This window comes from Cetorhinus maximus, chromosome 7 (assembly GCF_964194155.1).
Source record: "Cetorhinus maximus chromosome 7, sCetMax3.hap1.1, whole genome shotgun sequence".
Classification (NCBI taxonomy): Eukaryota; Metazoa; Chordata; class Chondrichthyes; order Lamniformes; family Cetorhinidae; genus Cetorhinus; species Cetorhinus maximus.
The window spans coordinates 25,989,936-26,012,525 of record NC_135885.1 but is presented as its reverse complement, the minus strand read 5'-3'; the positions used below and the strand labels follow the sequence as shown (position 1 = coordinate 26,012,525).

At 41.7% G+C, this 22,590-nt stretch overlaps 1 protein-coding gene across 2 annotated transcripts in view; it reads left to right on the top strand.

Annotated features, from left to right (window-relative positions):
* fchsd2 (FCH and double SH3 domains 2) overlaps positions 1 to 22,590 on the top strand; it is a 266,251-nt gene that overhangs the window by 240,594 nt on the left and 3,067 nt on the right. For both annotated transcript variants that reach the window (XM_078545225.1, XM_078545224.1), the window contains 4 exons: positions 5,291 to 5,425; positions 8,099 to 8,182; positions 12,434 to 12,611; positions 14,737 to 14,957. In XM_078545225.1, the coding sequence (XP_078401351.1) occupies positions 5,291 to 5,425; positions 8,099 to 8,182; positions 12,434 to 12,611; positions 14,737 to 14,957 (618 nt within the window). The remainder of the gene's footprint in view (positions 1 to 5,290; positions 5,426 to 8,098; positions 8,183 to 12,433; positions 12,612 to 14,736; positions 14,958 to 22,590) is intronic.

The following is a 22,590-nucleotide window of genomic DNA, read 5'->3' as shown; positions in this document are numbered from 1 at the left end:
AAATTGTGTAAAATGTGTAATGTTGACCTGGACATCATTTAAACCCCTCTCCTGATTTTCAGCCATGTTAACGTCATAATTACCTCAAGGTTATGCTCATGATAAATAAATTGTCAGTTAAAAATAAAGGTGTGACTGTAGTGGAGGTTAAGGATGTGGCATAATTGCCTAAATTGTTTCCCTCGGTTTTCAATTGAAGATGAATGTGATGCCAGAGATTGAAGATGAGAAACTAGTGAAAGGAAGAATATTGCAGGTACTAATGTAACCAAAAATCTTTTATGAATGAAATAATTAGATTAATTCCTAAAAGCTCTCCAAGCCATGACAATTTCCTCTGGACACATTTTCTGTTTTGAGAGTATTAAAAGAAAACTAAGCATTGGTTAGTTGTAGTTGGGCAAATTCATTGATATTATGCTCCTAGCAGGAAGCCACACTTGGGGAACACATGTCAGAGATTAGCATTAGATTGTTGTAGCACTGCCTCCAAGCCAAACTTCCTGCTGAGAGCATTAGGTCAGTAAATTTAACTTAATCTTCCAAATCTGGTTGGTTTGGAAAAAGTACTGGAGAATTTGAAGGTCAACACTTTATTCAGAAAAGCAGGACAGGACAAACCAAGTCATGATGTTATGACCCTGGACTAGACCCCCAAATTCTCAGTATGACCTGATTAGGGACAGTAACTTTTTATTTAAAGTAGACAAAGTTTGAGATTCATGACACTTGCTAAGAGAATAAAGCTATAAGATTCCACAGGTTTTGAAAAATAAAACAAAAAATAAACTTTACTATACAAGGTTAGAAAGATAAAACAATTAACGATGTTTATTTTATACTCTAACATTCAATGTTAATATGAGATACATGTGAACTAAGAAGAAAACTGTGGTCTAATACCCACACTCACATTGAATAGCAAATGCGACCAAGACAAATTCCATGAAGTTCTCAACAACCCACCCAGATGTCAGTAAACACTGAGTCAACCAATCTCTTTGAAACTCTGCCTCTCTCATGAGGGATTCCTATCTTCACCTTCGAAGATCTCGCCTTCAAATACTCTCCAAAAGTCATGCCAACTCTGACAGCCTCAACAATGGCCCAACTCTGAATTTCAATCTAATCTCCCAAGACTCCATTACCCTGGATTCCTGAGACTGCACTCCAGCACCAACTCGTAGACTGCTACTGTTCCAACGGGGCTTCTCCTGAGCCCCATTACTTAAAGCCTGTCAACTGCAGCGCTTTTTTCTGCTTGGAGCCTCTTTCTCTGTTCCTCTCTTTCTTTTTAACTGGGACTTCTCCCTGCCTCCTCTTCCTGTCCCCTGCATTGGATTCTTCTCTGAATTAGGTGTAGAATAGAGGGCCAGTGATAGGTGGAGATAGCAGCTCCTCTGGAGATCTTCCTTCCACTGCTTCCAACCTGATAGTCTCCCAACCTCGGACGGCTCGCTTCTACCTCCTACCCAAAATCCACAAACAGGACTGTCCCGGCAGACCGATCGTGTCAGCCTGTTCCTGCCCCACGGAACTCATTTCTTGCTCTCTTGACTCCATTCTCTCCCCTTGTCCAGTACCTTCCCGCCTACATCCGTGATTCCTCTGATACCCTACATCATATCAACAATTTCCAGTTCCCTGGCCCCAACCGCCTCCTCTTCACCATGGACGTCCAATCCCCCTGCACCTCCATCCCCCACCGGGATGGTCTGATGGCTCTCCGCTTCTTCCTCGAACAGAGACCCGAACAATCCCCATCCACCACTACTCTCCTCCGTCTGGCTGAACCTGTTCTCACACTGAACAGTTTCTACTTAAACTCCTCTCACTTCCTCCAAATGAAAGGTGTGGCTATGGGTACCCGCATGGGCCCCAGTTATGCCTGTCTCTTTATGGGGTATGTGGAACATTTCTTGTTCCAGTCCTACTCAGGCCCCCTCCCACAACTCTTTCTCCACTACACCGATGATTGCTTCGGTGCTGCTTCATGCTCTCGTCTGGACCTGGAAAAATTTATTAATTTTGCTTCCAATTTCCACCCCTCCATCATTTTCACATGGTCCATCTCTGACACTTCCCTTCCCTTCTTTGACCTCTTCTGTCTCAATTTCTGGTGATAGACTGTCCACCAATATCCATTACAAGCCTACCGACTTCCACAGCTACCTCGACTACAGCTCCTCACACCCCGCTTCCTGTAAGGACTCCATCCCATTCTCTCAGTTCCTTCGCCTCCGTCGCATCTGTTCTGATGATGCCACTTTCAAAAACAGTTCCTCTGACATGTCTTCCTTCTTCCTTAACCGAGGTTTTCCACCCACGGTGGTTGACAGGGCCCTCAACTGTGTCCGGCCCATCTCCTGCGCATCCGCCCTCACACCTTCCTATCCCTCCCAGAAACATGATAGGGTCCCCCTTGTCCTCACTTATCACCCCACCAGCCTCCGCATTCAAAGGATCATCCTCTGCCATTTCCGCCAACTCCAGCATGATGCCACCACCAAACACATCTTCCCTCCCCCCCATCCCCCGGCGGCATTCCGCAGGGATCATTCCCCCCGGGACACCCTGGTCCACTCCTCCATCACCCCCTACACCTCAACCCCCTTCCACGGCACCTTCCCATGCAACCGCAGAAGGTGCAACACCTGCCCCTTTGCTTCCCCTCTCCTCACCACCTAAGGGCCCAAACACTCCTTTCAAGTGAAGCAGCATTTCACTTGCACTTCCCTCAATTTAGTCTACTGCATTCGTTGCTCCCAATGCGGTTTCCTCTACATTGGAGAGACCAAACGCAGACTGGGTAACCACTTTGCAGAACACCTTCGGTCTGTCCGCAAGCATGACCCAGACCTCCCTGTTGCTTGCCATTTCAACACTCCACCCTGCTCTCATGCCCACATGTCGGTCCTTGGCCTGCTGCATTGCTCCAGTGAAGCTCAACGCAAACTGGAGGAACAGCACCTCATCTTCCGACATGGCACTTTACAGCCTCCCGCACTGAATATTGAGTTCAACAATTTTAGATCATGAACTCTCTCCTCCATCCCCACCCCCTTTCCGATCCCCTCCCCTTTTTTTTTCCAATAGTTTATATAGATTTTTCTTTTCCCACCTATTTCCATTATTTTTAAATGTACTTCCATCCATTGTTTTATCTCTACCTTTTAGCCTATTTCAATTCCTTCACCCCACCCCCACTAGGGCTATCTGTATCTTGTTTGTCCTGCTTTCTACCCTTAATTAGCACATTCCTTAGCTAATTTCACCACCTTCAACACCTCTTTGTCCTTTTGTCTATGACATCTTTTGGCTATCTCCACCTATCACTGGCCCTCAATCCAGCTCTACTAGTCCCACACCCCCCCCCCCCCCCCCCCCTTTAAACCAGTTTATATTTCACCTCTCTTCTATTTTTACTTAGTTCTGTTGAAGAGTCATACGGACTCGAAACATTAACTGTGTTCCTCTCTGCAGATGCTGCCAGACCTGCTGAGTTTTTACAGGTATTTTTATTTTTGTTTTGGATTTCCAGCATCCGCAGTTTTTTGCTTTTATCTTTTGTGTTTTGGGCACCCCAGCTTGGGAAAAATAAGTGAGATTTGATTAAAGTTCAGCAGGGTGATAATCTGGGACAGTGGAACTGAATTAATGAGAGACTGGGTAACGTTGGATTATAATCCCTTGATATAAAAAAAATAAGGATGATCTGACTGTTGCAGACAATGAAGGGATTTGGTATGGTAGATAGGTACCTCCTTCAGGGCAATTAGGGATGGGTAATGCTGGTCTTGCCAGCAACACTTAACTATTTTCAACTCATTATTGGGGTGTATGATATGGTAGAACATTCCCCTACCTTAGAGGAACTCATTCTTCAGTTCAAGCTAAATTCATTTAAAACAAATCCAGAAAAATTTCTTCATACAACTTTTTGCAAATATATGAAATGAACTGTTCCATAAAGGCATAGTTTAAAATAATTGAGGTGTTTCAATGGGAAAAGGTACTGGGGATATGGTGGTATTAAAAGATGTAGAGGTTCCCCTTTTCCCCCAGAGACCCTTCCCACACTCAAATTTGTGACACAAGATTCACAAGTGTATGGCTTGAACAGAATGACCAGCGAGACAAGTTTCTTCTGATAATCCACAATCGCTTTATTGAATCACCCACAACCCCACAGTATATAACCCAAAATTTAAAACGACCTATTCCCAGTACCACAACTCGGTTAAAACATACTAAAACACAGGCAAAACACCATGTCCTGTCCTGAAACCTTAAGGAAAAAGCCCTTCAGATCAATATCACCAAGATATGGCTGAAACAGGTTAAAAGGTACTGACAAAAAACACCAAGTTTTCACCCAAAACCTTCACAAAACCCTTAGACCAATACCACTACGATTTGGCTGAAACTTCGAATCCCCAACACGACTGGTCTGTCCGGTGTTGACTGAGTCAAGGTGACCAAACTCAACCCTTCTTCCAACTGCAGCCCAGATACTCAGATGTGTTCTTCTTTTATAATAATTTAACTCAGACATGTCAAAACATTTCCTGTTGTTCCAATGTCAGTTTAGTTGATTCCACGCAAAGTCCAGACAAATGTCATCAGCTTCTGCTGGTTGAAACAATACAGGGTTTTCCATGTAAGATGTATCCAGACGAATATTATCAGTTCTCATTGTATGAGCAATTCTGTTGTTTGAGGTGGCACAGTCACAGCACCTGGCTCCAAAGTTAATGAGGATTTGAATGACTCTATTCCAGTACTATTGTCTGTGGTGGTTGAATAATTCCTTGAGTGTATTGATATGTCCTTTGTGCCATTATATTGGGTAATCAGACTTCTTGTTCGCATTAGTCAACGTTCAAACCCTTTTGATGAGTCGCTGTGTTTTCACTAAATGTTCGAATTAACTCCTTGCTGCCCAGCGCTGTACTGCTGACTGCAAATTTATAGTTCCAACCATGAGGTCAAAACATGACCTTGGGTTTGAAATTATATTTCATTAATTTCCCAGTTGGAGGGGATTTTGATCCTACAAAGAGGTGTAGCAATTGGGAAATGAGATCAATACAAATTGCCAAGTTAACACAATAGTGAAGCGAACCAAATAGGCTAAAAATCGTATTAAACTTTCTAGGTAGGTAAATAGTAAAGTAGCTCAACCTTTTATCATTCCTGCCAGTCTTACGTTGTCACACCTTGTATGACGAGATGCATCAGTGAATTGGTGCAATAGCTGACAACTTGCGCTTTTTAATATTCTACGCAGGGAAGTCTGGATCTTGAGAAGGATGATGGTGAGGAATTTGAAGACAATATGGATGTATTCGATGACAGCAGCTCAAGTCCTTCTGGCACATTGCGCATGTATCCCCTTACCTGCAAGGTGCTCTATTCATATAAGGTTAGTGAATTGGAAAGATATATTTTAAAAATTGTGTGAAATGTGACTTTGTTGACTCCTTTACATTCTAAGGGTTAAATTTTCCCGGGCTTGTGGAGACTGGGTTGGAGGTGTGGGAGCCGCATCAGGATGTCTCTCCGACGCATTTCTGCTTCCGAAGGCGGGTAAGGAGGAAAGTCAGCAACGCGCTCCAACAGGCAGAAGCCAATTACACCATATAAGGGCCCATTTTCCAATGGAGATGCAATCTTCCTGCCATTGGAGTAGCCCTTGCTGCGTGTGGAGCAAGTCAGTGTAGGGGAGGACAGCCATCGGTGGTGAAGGCGCCTTGCCCCAATAAAGGCACCACCAAGACTAAAGGCCACTACTGCCACAAAAACCAATAGGGTAGAAGAGTTCCCCCTCCACACCAATGGCCCTACCTGCTGTGAGCCTCTTCAATCTAACATTTGCAGAAGGCGTTGGATGCACTCTCATGCTTTCCCACCTGCCTAGACAGCACACACCTCCCCGGGTGAAGCTTCCGGCTGACATCACTGCGGGCCCTCTGGACCTCCTGTTACCCTGATCTGCCTACTGTCCTTAATTGGATAGGGCTCCTGGAAACATTGTCTTAATTGACTATCCACCTCCGAAAAGGCCATACCTTTTGTACCGCCATGGCCACTTCCAGGCGCCTGATCTGGAAGTAAGGCTCACGTCAGGATTGCGGCCCAACCAGGAAAATCCAGCCTTAAGTGTCCACAACAGTTTTCTGCTTATTATATGAGGAGAAATATTATTTAAGTTACCCCACTTTATGGTGGTTCACACTCTGAAATTTTATACAAGATATTCACTCTACCTAATTCAAATACAGCAAATACTTCAGAGTATTTTTGTGGTTAAAATAGCAAAACATGCTCAGTAACTCTAGTGGAGTGATCTTACATAGATCTTGGGTTTGAATTTCAGTCTGAACATTAATTTGCTGTCTACTATATAATGGGTTTCTCTGCCACCATGTCTCAGGACAGGACATTTCTAGAGAGAGAACCAGCAAATATGGCACCAGACTGACGAAGGAGACCATGAAGTATTAATGGTTCAGGCTATTACACAGTTATAGCTGAATTAAAAAGTCTGAGGTAGAAATAAAACAAAGGGAATCACTTGGTTGCTAGTATTTTTCTGCTCCCTTGCCTTGGTTGCTGATGCTAACTACAGTGACTCAACAACTGCTCTAACCAAAAACAGCTAACTCAGCACAGGCCAGGGGCCAACCCTGGCACCTTCTTGATCTGTAATTTCTCCCTGGCCCGAAGACCAATTTAAAATAAACTCTGGAACGTATATCCAACTATATATCGTACATTATTTCTGTATTTTAATTACTCTAATTAGCTAATTGGAAGGATCCTGTGAGAAGCATTTTGATTTAAAGTCTTTGTCAGGGCAGTAGTGAAATGAAAGCTATGATAATTTAAAGTAAGAAAGCATGTCATTTCAAATAAAATTTTCTTGGAAAAATAAATGACCAAATTTGTTGTCTATAAGATTGGCTTGAAACAACATGAATAATAAAGAAGCAAAGGACACCACAAATCTCCATAAGATTAGGCATTCAAAGGTTAATATAAGAAAATAGTTTCACAATTGAAGAATCCTAGACAACCAGCAAAATTTCATGGCATTTGCTGAATTATCCCATTTGTGTAAATTTTAACAGCAATATGTCAAATAAGCCACAGACAGTGAGCTTAATAAAAGTAGGTATTATAGGTAAAGAAAAAGCCTCTATTGAGTAGTGGAAACAGAAAAGCAGTTCCATTGATAGAGGCTTTTGACTACCCTGAATCCTTTGGTAGCTGTGTGATACAGAAAAGCAAAGGTAAATTATTTCTCAGCAGTTAGAAATAAACTTCTGAATTGAAAAAAAGAAGCTTATGATCAGGACTTGTGTTCCAGTTGAAAGATCTAATTAAGAAAAACTTTCACTAATTTTAACCCCTCCTTTCCTGCAGCTATTAATCATGGACAAGGTCAAACAACCTCCAGAGTGCACTGTTTTGGGCTGGCCCTAATTCTGGATAGTACATTAGCATTAGTCTAAAGCAAACTATTTCATACCAACTGTATAATCATGATATAAATACAACCTACAATCTATTTTGTTCAAATCTTGAGTTTATTTCAGTAGCTTTTTTTGAGTGAAAGAAAATCATTTTCAATTTTATTTGTTTTATGTGAGTTTTTAGTATTACTGAGATGAAGTCTTAAAATGATGGTGCAAGTTAATGCTGTGTCTTTTTGTAACAAGTCATTTCAAACTTAAGTAGGATAAAAAAAATTATTTCAGCTAAATAACTAATTGCTATTTTTTTTTAAATGCCAAGATACATTAAATATCCCACTTTCATTCGGTGTGGCTAAGCATTGTTACATTGCTAAATACTTTTAATCAACACATCAATAAATTAATCAACCTTAATTGCATTCCAAGATATTTGTGTACATTTTAGTGAAATTGCATTTTTGGAACTGAATTGGAAAAGCTTGTGTTTCAAGAAACATACTAAAAATGCAATCGACCCGAGAAGGACCTAGTGGAGAGACCGAACCCTTAATTTGGTGTAAAACCACTTGCAAATCAACATATATGATTACCATTTATCCTGTTTTTGCTTACTGTAGGCTAACCAACCAGATGAGCTCACTATTGAAGAACATGAGCTCTTGGAAGTAATTGAAGATGGCGACATGGAAGACTGGGTGAAGGTTTGTGTTGCACTTCATGTTAAGCTATTCTCTAGTTCTCTATTGTTAACTGCAAGTGTCAGCCATGAGTCAGAACTTGTGAATTCAAACTTCACTCTAGAGACTCGGGCACAAAAATCTGGGCTGACATTCCACTGCAGTATTGAGGAAATGCTGCACTGTCAGAGGTGCCATCCCTTTGCTGAGACATTAAACTGAGGCCCCATCTGCTCTCTCAGGTGGACATAAAAGATCTCTTGGCAGTGATTTGAAGAAGAGCAGGGGAATTATCCCTGGTGTCCTGGCCAAAATATATCCCTCAAGCAGGTTATCTGGTCATTATCACGTTGTTTATGGGAGCTTGCTGTGTGCAAATTGGTTGCCACATTTTCTACATTATGACAATGACTACACTTAATAAGTATTCCATTGGTTATAAAGAATGTTGGGATGCGCTGAGTTTGTGAAACACAGTACATAAAAGTTTTTCTTTCAATATTGCAAATTTCATCTGTCTTTCGGCTGTGTAAAAGCATTCTGAAAAAAATGAAATTCTGAAAAAAGAAATGGAAAGCATTCTGGGCAATTAAAACTGACACCACATTAGCACTCTGAATTAAGTGCATTTTAACTTTAAAAAAATCTCGTAATTCACTTCATCACAGCTCAAATCTTTGTTCCTTTTTGAAATTAGCTGATTGAAAGCTGAAATTGTCTATATCATTTGAATAGTTACACACAAGTAACATTTTGTTTCTTTTGTCAACAAGTTTATTTTGACTGTTTAGATTTTACTTATTTCATGCCAGTGGACTCTTGCCTTCTGTTGAAGATGACCTACAGTTAATCCTTTGAAATAAATGTCCCTCAAATTCATTATACATTGGGCAGAATTTTCTGCCTGTTGGGCGGGCGTGCCCGCGATCGGGTCCGTGCCACCATTTTATGCGGGCAGGCTAATTAAGGCCCGCCCAGCGTGAATCGTGGCTCCCGAGGACAGCGGCAGTGAGCGGGCAGCGGCGGGACTGCAATGACCGCTGGGTCCAATGGCGACCCGGCAGCCTGTTTTAAAAAGCTGCTGCAGACTTTCAAAGGCTGCCATTCATGGCCAGTGGAAGAGCTCCCCAGAGCGCTGCTGGTGAGCAGGCCAGGCGGAGGGTAGGGCAGGGGGGGCACTGAGCCCCTCATTTTTCTGATGGTTGCCTTGCTGTCCTCCTCGAGGAGGTGGCAGCATGGCGAGAGGTCCTCGTATTCCAGGACGGGAGGAGGAGGCTCCCCCCCAACATGACCAAATATGCCTGCGAGGAGGTAGCGGAGGCAGTGAGCTCCCGCGAGATGTGGTGCAGTGCACCTGGATGCAGTGTCGCAAGTGCGTCAACAACCTGTTGCGCTTAGGAAGGGTGAGTACCACGTTGGCATTGGTCACATAACCCAGCAAGTAGGCTTTCCCCCCTGGTGTTCCCTCCCCCACCCCCCCATGTCTGAGTCTGGTGACTTAATTGAATCTTTGACGGCATGTGTCCTTTGCTGGGTAGGCCAGCAGATATTGCCCATGCCGAGGTCACCCTGAGAGGGTGGTGAAGAGATGGGTTCTGCCCCAGCAGCATGTGGTACACTGAGACCCACATTACTGTTTTGGGGGCAACCTTGGGGAGCTGCATCTAGACACAGTGCTGGAACTCCAAGACATGTCAAAGCCATGCTGGGAGGGGAGCTTCAAGGTGGCGTGGCACCGATTGATCTGCTGTCCTCTGCACTCCACGTGCTTGCACCTCCTTGCTATAGAAGGTTAGACCGTGTGGTGCCTAATGCGATGTAGGCAACATTTGGCCAAGGGGATGGGGTGGGGGGCGGGGTGGACAGGTCTAGCATCTTTGTGAGAGTGTTTGGCAGCAGCAGGGTGAGGAGGCACTGGAGCCCTGCAACGTCCCTCTCTGGTTGGGGTGGGCCATCTGCGAAGAGAGTCCAGGTACAAGTAGCACTAATCAATGCCATTCTCTCCTTCTCAAGAGAAGGATACACATAATGCCGCTGAGGGGTCAGCACCAAGACGTAGCACCCAGAAACATAAACATAAGGCACCTTTGGCACACCACGGATTTATCACTGCTGCTTTTGTGTTAGCCCGCAATGAGGTCTTTGAGTTGGTATGATTTTTAACACCTTTGTCATTTTGTTTTCTTAAGTTCCTTTGGTTGTAATATTAAATTCAGACATGTCACCATGGCTGAGGGTGCCTCTTCTTCTGCAGGTGGATGGTTTCCAAAAATGTTGTTATGAGTGTTTTGTGGGACATTCAGCTTTGTTAACAAGGCACTTAGTTAATATTCCTAACCAGGCCGATTTTGCACTTAGGTATCAAGTATAGAGCCTGCAGCCCAGGCTTGTCCTGGAGGTCCATATGTGGTGTGCTAGCTGAACATTCGTTGGATTAAAGCCTCCCGGGTGTCCCTGCCTCCCTGGAGTATGCCCAGGTCAGCGTCTACCCCCTCAGCATTTCCTTGTGCGTGCTCATCCTCGGACTCACTGCTGGACTCATTGTGTGCAGCCGCAAACACTGCATCTACGTCTTCATCGTCCACAGCGTCTCCTCCTTTTCCAGTGCAAGATTGTGGAGAGCGCAGCATGCAACCACTATCAGCGACACACGATCTGGGGGGTACAGGAGTGCGCCCCCTGAGCGGTCCAGGCACCGGAAGCGCATGTTGAGAAGACTAATGCCTCTCTCCACCACAGCCCTTGTGGAGGCGTGGTTCCTATTGTACCACTGCTCAGCTTCTGTTCATGGATGGCGGATTCTGAGGGGATAGCCCTTGTCACCCAGCAGCCATCCATCCAGCTGGGCTGGAGCGCTGAAGAGCCCCGGCACCTTGTAGTGTCTGAGGATGTAGGCGTCATGGGAGCTGCCTGGGTACCTTGCACAGACTTGCAGAATCTGCATCCTGTGATCACACACTATCTGCACATTCATGGAGTGGGAGCGCTTCCTGTTGACGAAGGCACCGGGCTCACCTGCTGGCGCCTTGATGGCCACATGTGTGCAGCCTATTGCACCCTGGACACGGGAAAGCCAGCAATGGCTGCGAAGCCTCTGGCTCGCTGTGTCTGGCTTGCCTGGTCCCAACGATAGTGGATGAAGGTCTGAACAGAGCTTGACACAAGTGTGGACAGCTGATTGGGAGACACCACAAAGATCACCCACCAACCCCTGAAAGAAGCCAGGGGCATAGAAGTTGAGGGCAGCTGTGACTTTTAGAGCCACTGGCATGGGGTGTCCACCCACACAGTTCGCGGACATCTCAGGCCCAATCATCTGACAGATATAGTTGACCGTCTCCCTTGAGAGATGGAGCCTCCTTCAGCATTGCACCTCAGACATATTGAAGTCACTGGTTCGCCGCCTGTGTACCCTGGCAGCAGAATAGTGGCGTCTTCTGCGGCCCCTTCTGCCTTGGACAACCTCTTGGCCCTGCACCCCTTGTGTCTGTGCCTGACCTCCCAAAGGTGGCTCCCCTGGAGGCTGAATGTGCACTCCCTTCCTCCTCAGAGGAGGTGCCTCCAGTGGACAGTTCAGCTCCCGTTCCCAGGCTAAGGGAAGGCTCCCTGAAACATGCGGGCCCAAAATAGATTCCTCACTGCAGAGTGCTGACCTGAAGGTTGTGAGTCCAGACCAAGCAGCTGGTATGCGTTTTGAAGTATTGCAGATCGCACAGGCAAGTATCAGTAACTTTGAAACATCAATATTTGACAGAGCACACTCGTGACCCCACTGAGCCCTCTTATCCTGCCCGTGGATGAGGTTTATACAAATGTGTCCTACCCACCTGCCCGTTTCGCTCGTGCGCCAACCCGAAGATTGCACAGGCGCCAAAAAATCGGCGTCAATTGGCGCTTCAAGGGCCTTAAGTGGCCGGTTTATTAATGGCGAGCGCGCATCGGAGATCAATGCGTGCCCGCTCAACGGAATATCGCGATGGCGCACGGTAACGGGACGCTCACCCGACGTCACAGTGCATCATTTTTAAACTGCAAGCCAGCGGGAAAATTCTGCCCGTTATTTCTGAATTTCACTGAAACTTTAAAAACATATTTTGGTTAACACCATGAAAGAGAGAAAACAAATCTTTTTGGTTAATTCATTTTTCATCATAACATGCTTTGGATGTGGTTTAGAACCTTTCTATCAGCACATTTTTGGGAGGGGTGAATGGTCAGGTGTTGCATTTCTTTTTCTTGTTGGTCTATTATTTGTACATTTTCCATCATTTAAAGGCAAGGAATAAAGCAGCTCAAGTAGGATACGTACCAGAGAAGTACCTACGGTTTCCAACCTCCAATAGCCTGATCAGTATGCTACAAACTCTGGGTTCCTTGGATGCACGATCTCATTCCTCCAGCAACTCTACAGAGCCTGAGTTAGTAACTGGTGGCATTAATGGAGATTCCAGTGGTAGGTTTCTTTTCAATTTTCATCCTATCTAGAGAAATATGTGGAAGCTGCAAAAGTCATCTTTCTGAATGTCTGTCCAGCTGGATTTCAATATGAAAATTGTCCACTTGACCTAGGTCTTTTTAAAAAGTGCAAATTTTACATCTGATATATTTTGATGCACAGTAATATAGAATAAGTCTGACAAAGTAGACTTGTTTTCATAGGATCTGTCACAATTACATCCCTGGTTAGAATGCTCACAGAGCAAACCTGAAGTGCAATTTGGTTTTGGATTATCAAGCATAAGTCAATAGATCCTGTTTCAGCAGACCTTCCAGTGATGTCATATTAAAGCTTTGGGCAGTAAACAGTGGGGTTTTGTATTTTTATCATACTGGTATATTGTTTCCTCTGAGATCCATTAGGTAATTTTGCTTGGTGTAGCACTGAGCCACAGAAACCAGGAAGGTCCCAGGTTGATCTTTTGTGTGCCGAGTTAGCTTGTTTTTAACTGATTGCCTCGTATTTGCAAACAGATTAGATAGGTATTTGAAGGAAAGAGAGACGAAGAGATAAGACACAGATACGTGGCGTTAACTGTTCATATCAGTGTTAAACATTGACACAGATTGGTTGGAATGAATGGCCTTTTTTCTATGTAAACCTATTTAGTCCTGAAAACTACTTGATCCCCCCCACCTCCCAGCCTCACCTCAGGCTTTGGTGCGTATTTATGAGCACCAACAGAGGACAGGGTTGGACGTGGTGCTTTCTTTGATTAAATAGTTTTTTGACATTCGCCGTCTAATCTTATATGTGAAGAGCTGGGCCAAGCATTGGGAGCAACTGATTCACATGGAGCTAGGCCTCAGGATGAATTGGTAGAGAAGGATTGTCAATCTTTGCCTTGATCATTTCATTCAACCAGCATCCGCAGCCTTTTGGGATTGGAGGCGGGGGGAAGAGTTTCAGATTTTCTTTCTTTGATAAAAGTGCTTCATGATTTCACTCCTGAATGGTTAGTTCTAATTTTAAGATCGTGCCGTTTTGTCCTGGGTTTCCCATGAGAGGACGTGATTTCTCTCTATCTATCCGATCAAACCCTTTTCCCATTAACATGAACATTAAAATTAGATTAGATCATCCCTCGACTTTGCTGAGCTCAAAAGAATGCAAACTAAGTATATGCAAATTGCCCTCATACTTTAATGTTTGAAACCCCAGTATCATTCTGGTGAATTTGTACCTCTGCCAAGATCAGTAAATCCTTCCTGAGGTCCACTGCCCAAAACTAATACAGTACCCCAGATGGGGTTTGACCAAGTTTCTGTAGAACTGAAACATAACTTCTTCTATTTTATATTTCAGCCCCTTTGAGATAAAGTCCAGTATGGTTAGAGATATGGTCATGAAGTGAATGAAGTATTAATCCAAAGGACTGAGCTAACAATCCAAAGAATGGGAGTTCAAATTCCACCACAGTGGTTTGAGAATTTAAATCTGGAAATTAAAAATGACCATGAAGCTTTCAGATTGTGGTAAAAACTCAACTAGTTCATTAATCAAAAGAAAACACAAAAGTGTTTTTGTGGTCCAGGTCAACATGGTTGATTCTTACAAGGTTTTACCAAAACCACACCAGAGATTCCAGAAGAAGATCTACCAGCACCTTCTCAATGCAACTAAGAGTGGGCAATAAGTGCTCGCCTTGTCAGTGACACCATCCCATTAGATTGTTTGATTTAACTTTTGTACTAAAACACCAGCTTTTAGTGGTTTGTGTATGTGGACATCCAAATACCCATGCTCCTCTATAGTTCTTTCTTGGATTTAATGTTTTCCGCAGATTGAACTCTCTATCTGCCACAGTTTTGCCCACGCAATTTATCTATCTATGTCTCATGTCAGTTATATATTTAGTGAAAAGCTGAAGCCCCAGTACGAATCCCTGGGGAAATACCGGTTGGCACATCCGGCCAATTAAAGTCCATTCCCTTGCTCCCTACTCTGTCTCTTGCCTGCCGACCAATTACTGTTTTCTTGATCTTGCCATTGGACACGAATAAAAATAGCAGTTATATTCATTTTGGTTTACCTTCTGTAAGGTTCTCTGTAGTAAAAAGAACACTTGTTTCCCATTCAGTTTGTTTTGTGAAGGCACTTTACGATTATGAGGGGCAGACTGCAGATGAACTTTCATTCCCTGAGGGAGCTATCATTAGGATACTGAACAAAGAAAACCAAGAAGATGATGGCTTCTGGGAGGGCGAGCTTAATGGCTGCATTGGTGTCTTTCCTTCTGTATTAGTAGAAGAACTGGCAGGATCTGAGAATGGTGACTCTCAGTGGATTGGAGACACACAGGTATGTAAGAATTTAATACCCACATGTATTGCCTTTATGATTGTAGTGGCATTTCTAGTAGGAAAAACTGTTGAAATAAATGGAACCACAGCAAAATGAGTGATTATCATTCTGAATGAGCAGCAATATTTGGCATGTCTGTTTTAGGTTAGCTATCATTTTATTTTCAATGAACCTGATACCACCAAATATAGTTGACCAAATTTTTACATTGTGGAGTTTTTATGATCATCTGGGTTTCTGTCAAGCACAGAAGTTGTTCACTTGTATTGTCTAAAATAAGCTAACATGAATAAGGCTTCTGTTTGATCAATATGGAGTGCATCCACAGTTTCTGAAGAGAGAGATTCACTTTATCTCTGTCTAGAAAGTATATACCTTTGACATGGTAAACATTCCAAGATGCTTAATGAAGGGGAGAAAGCTTATGTTGAGCATTAGTTGTAAAATATGGTAGAGGAGAATTTTTTTACATGGAGTTGTGGGGCTGTAAAATTCACTTCGTGTTGATGGTTGAGGCAGGAATTATGTCAACTTTCAAAATTAGATTGGAAAGATGGATGAATTAACAGTTATGCGCATTTGTTGTGTGGTACTTTGTTCTACAAAAATTGGAACATTTTTAGTTCAGACATTGTTTAAAGTGTAAATGCAATAAATTATGGACTTTATGTTGAGATATGACATAGGCTGGGGTGTTCTAGCCTCGCTGTGGCAGCACCTGCTGCAGAGGATGCGGCGGGCCAGCCAAAAGTCCATTGATTTTCAACGGGACCTGACGATCCCTGCAGTGGGCGGGGCCAGAAAATCTCGCCCATTGTTTATTTGTTTGGAATAGAAAATGACAAAAAAATTTAAAGATTTTCTCCTCCCATGATCATACATTTCTTGCATATCACAATGTGCTTTGCATATTTCTCCCTCTGTGCCAAAGGAACCAAAAATGGCAAGTTAATTTTTCTCTTTTGTGTCAGTGCTTTATCATAGAACACTACAGCACAGAAAACAGGCCATTTGGCCCTTCTAGTCTGTGCCGAAATATTATTCCGCTAATCCCATTGACCTGCACCCAGTCCATAACCCTCCAGACCTCTCCCATCCATGTATCTATCCAATTTATTCTTAAAACTTAAGAGTGAGCCCGCATTTACCATGTCAGATGGCAGCTCGTTCCACACTCTCACCACTCTGAGTGAAGAAGTTCCCCCTAAACCTTTCCCCTTTCACCTTATCATTGCAAACAAGATCTGTTTTTAAATCCAATGTTATATTTATCACTGATCATTTACCCTTGTGTTTCTTCTCGCCATAATGTTCCATTTTTTATATTTCTCAACAAAAAATTTAAAAGTCTTGTCAGAATCATGGGTGTGCTGTTTAGAGTGCCCAGATTTGAATTGAAATGTACATTAACGCCATGTACATCATTATGATGATAAAAATCTTGTATTGTAAGCAGCAAATTCTCCCAAAAGTACAGTCACAGCAGAATTAATGATTTGTTTTTTAAGTGAGCTTTGCGCAAGGAAGGCTTTAAAAGCTGCGGAAATGCAGAATCGAAGGAAATAACATAATCCTTCCTTCCTCTCCATTAACTTGTTTATGGAACAATGCAGTATTCAGAAACAGCATTCAGACATATATAGCTGATTCTACTGAAACCATCAGCTAATTCTGATAATGTCATCATGCTGAAAAATTAGATGCAAGGTTTCATAATGCAATTCTTATAAAATATTTTTTTGTTCAAAGCAACTGTAGGGCAGTGCTTAAAGCCTCTTGCTCCCACAATTTTTACAGTCAGCAGGACAGGGTGAACAGAGCTTTGAAATACTTTGTGCTTATTGATATCAACATTACTTTCTTTAGCTAACTGAGAGATAAACTGTAGTGCTGTAGGAGTACCTAGTTTTTTGTGACCATGTAGAACATGGATGCAAATGCCAGTAACCTCACTGACATGAACCTAGAATCACAGGATTATGGTGGCGACCATGTTTTAGACCAGCCTGAAATATAGTTGGTAGTGTGCTACAGTTTAATTCTTATATTCTATATTCATTGTGACAGAAGCTCAGTATTTTTGTCTAGTTTTAGCTTAATGATTGTTCTTAATCTAGTCACAGTATCCAAGAGTTTAACAAAAGCAGCTGTTGACCGAATCATGGCCCTCACCTTAAAGTATACAAAAAAACGAAAATGACAGGCAGACAAATACCTACCCTACACTTAGAGGATTGCTGGAACATCAAGGCTCAACACTTCCTCCTCGCACTGTTTATTCCTCCCCCAGTCCCCCAGCCCTCCAGTAGCCATGTAATCTCCTTGGAGAGGCAAAAAGAACAGAAAAAACTTCAAGGCCCATAAGTGGGGATGAGGTGGGAAAACCTTTCCAACCACCTCGGGCAATCAAAACCAGTCCAGGAGAATACATGGACCATGTATTTATTAACTATTAATCCACTTACTTTTTATATGGTGTGGTCTCTGCCCCAGTCAAAAAACAGCCTAGCTCCCTCTTGAAGGCTTGCAGAGAGTCTGCATACACTGCACTAGCCAGCAATGCATTCCATAGGCTTATTACTCTCTGGGAAAAGAAGTACTGTCTAACATCTAGCATATTCCTCCTCTTGTGGAGTTTAAACTCTTGTCCAGATGTCTAAGATATTTTAAGCTAGGAATTGTTCTTATTCTCTCATGGACCTTTTTCAAGACCATTATAGGGCTCAAGGTAAATGTTGCAAAGTTCTGCCATCTTCAGGCTTGAAAAAGGAGTCAAGGAAAATGTTTCAAATGTAAGTGATTGGTTGAATACGTGTCTTTTTGGCAACTCTCTTGAGTTGGGCAGAAGCGTATTTAAATCCAGTAAGCTGTGGAAACTTATTGAGGTATATTTAAGCAGGCTGAATTGTTTAAATTATAGTCACTTTTGAATTGAGAAAGAGTAATCAAGCCAGTTAGCTCATACAGCTTGGAAAGTAGAAGAAAAGAGTTGTTAAATATATAAAGATAATCACTGCAACGTCATTGCAAACAGTTTGTTCATGGGAGGCTTTGGGATTTTATGGATGGTTCCAAATTGTGCTGGGGCTGCCAATTGTAATGGTCTCCTTCCATATGATAAAATGTTTTGAGTACAAGCTGGTTATCTCTAACAGTCATGTGTTAGCAAATATAAGCATAAAACATCCTGGGTGCACGTCCAATTCTTGAAGTGCATTACTGGCCACAAAATAGAGGTGAGATGAGATAGAACTGATATCTGATCATCTAGATCATTATCTGACAGTGTGGCCTGTAGAATCTCCAGAATTACGCATGGAATGCTAGTCTTCAGGCCAAACATCTCTGTTAGCACTTCTTTCCACTAATGATCTTTCATTTTCTACAACTTGGAGTGGAGCAGAATACTAATGTTTTTGTTTTGTGCTCACTTTCAAGCAGAGTTGGGATTAAAGATTTGCCCTTGTGTGTATTGGGTATTTTCCACTGAGGTCTGATTGAGCAGTCATTCTCCTCATGCCAGTTTGGTAAAGCAAATTGTGTCAGCAATGGCCTTGTACGATATTACACAATGCCATCCACTTGTTCTCATCATTTGCAGAAGCTGCAGCAAATGCAAACTCTGCAGTGATGATACAGTATATTATCTATTTGAAGCGGAATGCTGAACCAACACTTGGATATCCCCTGAGCAATTGTCAGCAACCCAATCACATTATCACACAATGACCTAGAAGTCCATTCGATGTCTTGATTTTGATTGCAAACAGACCGAAGTATCATGTTTCCTTCCAAAAAGAGTAAATTTAGCAATGAAGGAGGATTTATAAAATAAATATTATAAAAAGGATATTGAGGCACTGGAAAGAGTGCAAAAATGTTTCACAAGGACGGTCCCAAAACTGCAACATTATAATTATCAGGAAAGGATGAACAGGCTGTCCCTCTTCTCTTGAAAAGAGACAGTTGAGGGGTGACCTGATAGTCTTTAAAATTATGTAGGGTATTGATAGAGTACATAGAGAGTGTAAGTACTCTGTCAAAACTAGCAAGAGCAAATCTAGAGACATCAATGCAAGAAATTAAATTGGAAATTTAGAAGAAACGTTTTACTCAAGAAATGATGAGAATTTGGAACTCTCTGCCACAAGGAGTAATCAGGGCTAATAGTATATGTGAGGAAGAAGGAAATTGAGGTTTAAGCTGATAATTGGATGAGAAAGGATGAGAGAAAGCTTAAGTGAATTAATGTGGTTGGACCGAATGGCCTTTTTCTGTGCTGTATATTGTGTGTAATTCTATGATTTAAACTGGTATAATGAGAAGTGGGTAAGTTGAGGCTTACAGCTAGAGAGGTTGAACAAATTTCAATGTAGATGTTGGAATAGAAGCACGAGGTTGAATGGGGAAAGAAAATGAGAATATTACTGGAGGGAGAAAAGACTTTGAAGTAATAATTGAAAAACACTTTTATAAAAGGGGCAGCGGATACCAAAAAATTGAGAAAACTATGAAAAAGAATGAGTCCAAAAAATTGGAACTAGAGTTTGAATGGTTGGTATGCCAAATCATAAAGAATTTAAAATAAAATTGTAGAGTTAAAAGCAATAGTAACTACATGGAGGAATTTAATAATAGTAGATATAACAGATAGGAAAATAGGAACATGAGTAGGCCATTCTGTTTGTTCATGACTGATCTGTATCATCTTCTATCTGCCTTTGTTTTGTAACCCGTAATAAATACCCTTATTTTATAAAATCTATCATTCTCAAGTTTCAAATTTTCAGTGGACCTAGTGCAAGCAACTTTTTTAGTGGGTTGGGGGGGTGTTCCCAGATTTCCACTACTCTCTGTATGAAGAAATGCTTCCTGACATCACTACTGAATGGCCTAGCTTTAATTTTAAGGTTACACCCCTTGTTCTGGATCTATCCACCAGAGGAAATAGTTTCTATTTATCCTATCAAATCCTTTAATCATCTTAAACATCTCTATTAGATCACCCTTTAATCTTCTATACTCAAGAGTATACAAGTCTAGTTTATGCAACCTGTTCTCCCTCTTAGCTCCGTTATCACTCTGGTAAATCTGCACTCCACCCTTCCAGGGTCAACATTTCCTTCCTGAGGTGCATTCCAGAACTTAATGTACTACTCTAGCTATGACATAACTTTCACTGCTTTATACTCCAACCCTGTTGAAGTAAAGGCCAACATTTCATTAGCCTTTATAATTATTTTCAATGATTTCTATGCTTAAACCACTAAATCTCTCTGCTCATCTGCTGTTCTTAGCTTCTCGCTTTAGAATTAGACAAACCTGAAACCATAATAATCCTGGTAACAGCACTCTTTCAAGAGATGAAGAGGGAAACTGGAGGGTAGGTGGCAGTATTTGTAAAGGATTCCATTGCAGCGTTAGAATGCAACCCTCAGGGATTGCATTAAAATAGATTCTGCATGAATAGAGTTAAGAAATAATAAAATGGTATAATGATATGCATTAAAGGCCACAAAACAATGGAGATCACAGAATGGTACAGCACAACAGGAGACCATTCGGCCTATTGAGTCTGTACTGGCACTTTTGAAGAGTAATCCAGTTAGTCCCACTCCCTTGCTTTTTCCTTAATTCATACAGCTTTTTCTCCTCAAAATATTTATCCAATTTCCTTTTGAAAGCTACTATTGAATCTGTATCCACCACCCTAATAGGCACTACATTCCAAATCTTAACCACTTGTTGTGTAAAAGCTTTTCCCTCATGTCACCCCTGGTTCCTTCGCCTGTCACCTTAAATCTTTGTCCTCTGGTTGTTGACCCTTCAGCCATTGGAAATGGTTTATCTTTATATATTCTTTCTAAACCCTTCATGATTTTAAACTCCTCTATCAAGTCTGCTTTTAACCTTGTAACTACAAAGTTGACAGAGTATAAAAGAAGAGATAATAGAAGCTTGCCAGAAAGGTACAGCAATAATCATGGGGGATTTTAATCTACATATAGACCGGGAAAATCAGATGGGCAAAGGTAGCATAGATGAGTTCATAGAATGTTTTCGGGATAGTTTCTTAGAACAGCACGTTCTGAAGCCAACCAGAGAGCAGGCTATACTAGACCTGGTATTGAGCAACGAAATAGGATTAATTGATTACCTGCTAGTGAAGGCACCCCTACGTAGCAGCAATCATAATATGATTGAATTTTACATTCATTTTGAGGGAGAAACGAGTGTGTCCAAGACTAGTATTTTAAACTTAAATAAGGGCAATTATGAGGTCATGAAAGCAGAGCTAGCTAAAGTGAAGTGGCAAATGAGGTTAAGAAATATGTCAATAGAAGTTGTGGCAGACATTTAAAGGGATATTTCAGAATACACAGAATATATACTTTCCAATAAGAGTTCCAATAAATTGCAAAGGAAGGGCCCACCATCCATGGTTAGCTAAAAAAGTTAAAGACAGTATCAACGTAAAGAAAAAGCATATAATTACACAAAGACAGGTGGCAGGTCAGAAGATTGGAAAGAATATAAAGAACAGCAAAGAATGACCAAAAGATTAATAAGGAGGAAAATAATTAGAGTATGAGAGAAAGCTAGCTAGTAATATAAAGATGGTGAGTAAGAGTTTCTATAGATATTTAAATAAGAAAATTTGTTAAAGGTCTAAGTTTTAACCTTGCTTTTTGAATTAAAGGATATGCTAAAGGGAATTCAGCAAACAATATCTCATGGCTGACTTCTTATGAAAATTCAGGTGTACAATGCAACAATCTTGAAATGTGCTGATGTCAAAAATGTAGAGGTTTTAGCAATCGGTGAGGAAGCCTGTTAAAGACTTGACAGTCTGTGGCTACCTTGGGCTGCATCCAGGCACAACAGTAGCCTGCCTCTAACCTTTCGGCCTTCATCTCTGTTCCACGAGCTCTGTTTATGATACTTTAAATGAGTAGGCCAAGTGAACTTGCAGGCATTTTCATATGTGGTCACTTGGCAATTACCCTTTTTCTCAATATGCACCAACTTTTTGACCTGGGTGTTTAACATTCTCTGTCCTTGGGTTTCCAAACTGTCTTCGTTCATACATTTCCCCTTTGCTTTACATTCGCCCTCTGTCTAAATTGTTAAAGCAAAGCATTCTGGGATACTTTGACAATTTTAAACCATCTTAACACACTTAAAACAAAAGGTAGACAATTTAAAAATAAGATGCAATATCATTCATCCCTGTTATTTATTGGATTGGTGTTTTCATTTGATGTGACTATGGCTGGTGTTAGTTCTAATAAATTTATAGATTTATTTGCAACTATAGAGTAAATTTATTTTTAAAATTTTAAAAGCTTTTAAAAAACCTGTTGTTTGAACAGAATGAATGATGAGCGATTTCACAGGTGAGTTTGAGGTTTGTCTCATTCATGAACCAACAAAGCAAGTTGTCCTAGGAACCATTGTGTTCCACTCAACCATGGCACTGCTTAGCCTTGAATCTTTCAGCATCAGAAAAATCAAACTTTCTTATCCATAAAAGCACCTGCGTTTCTGGCCTTCATTATCTGTTTAGTCTCTTATATAACCATGTATCAACAGTTGCATTTTGTGTCCTACTTATGAAAATGGTGAAATG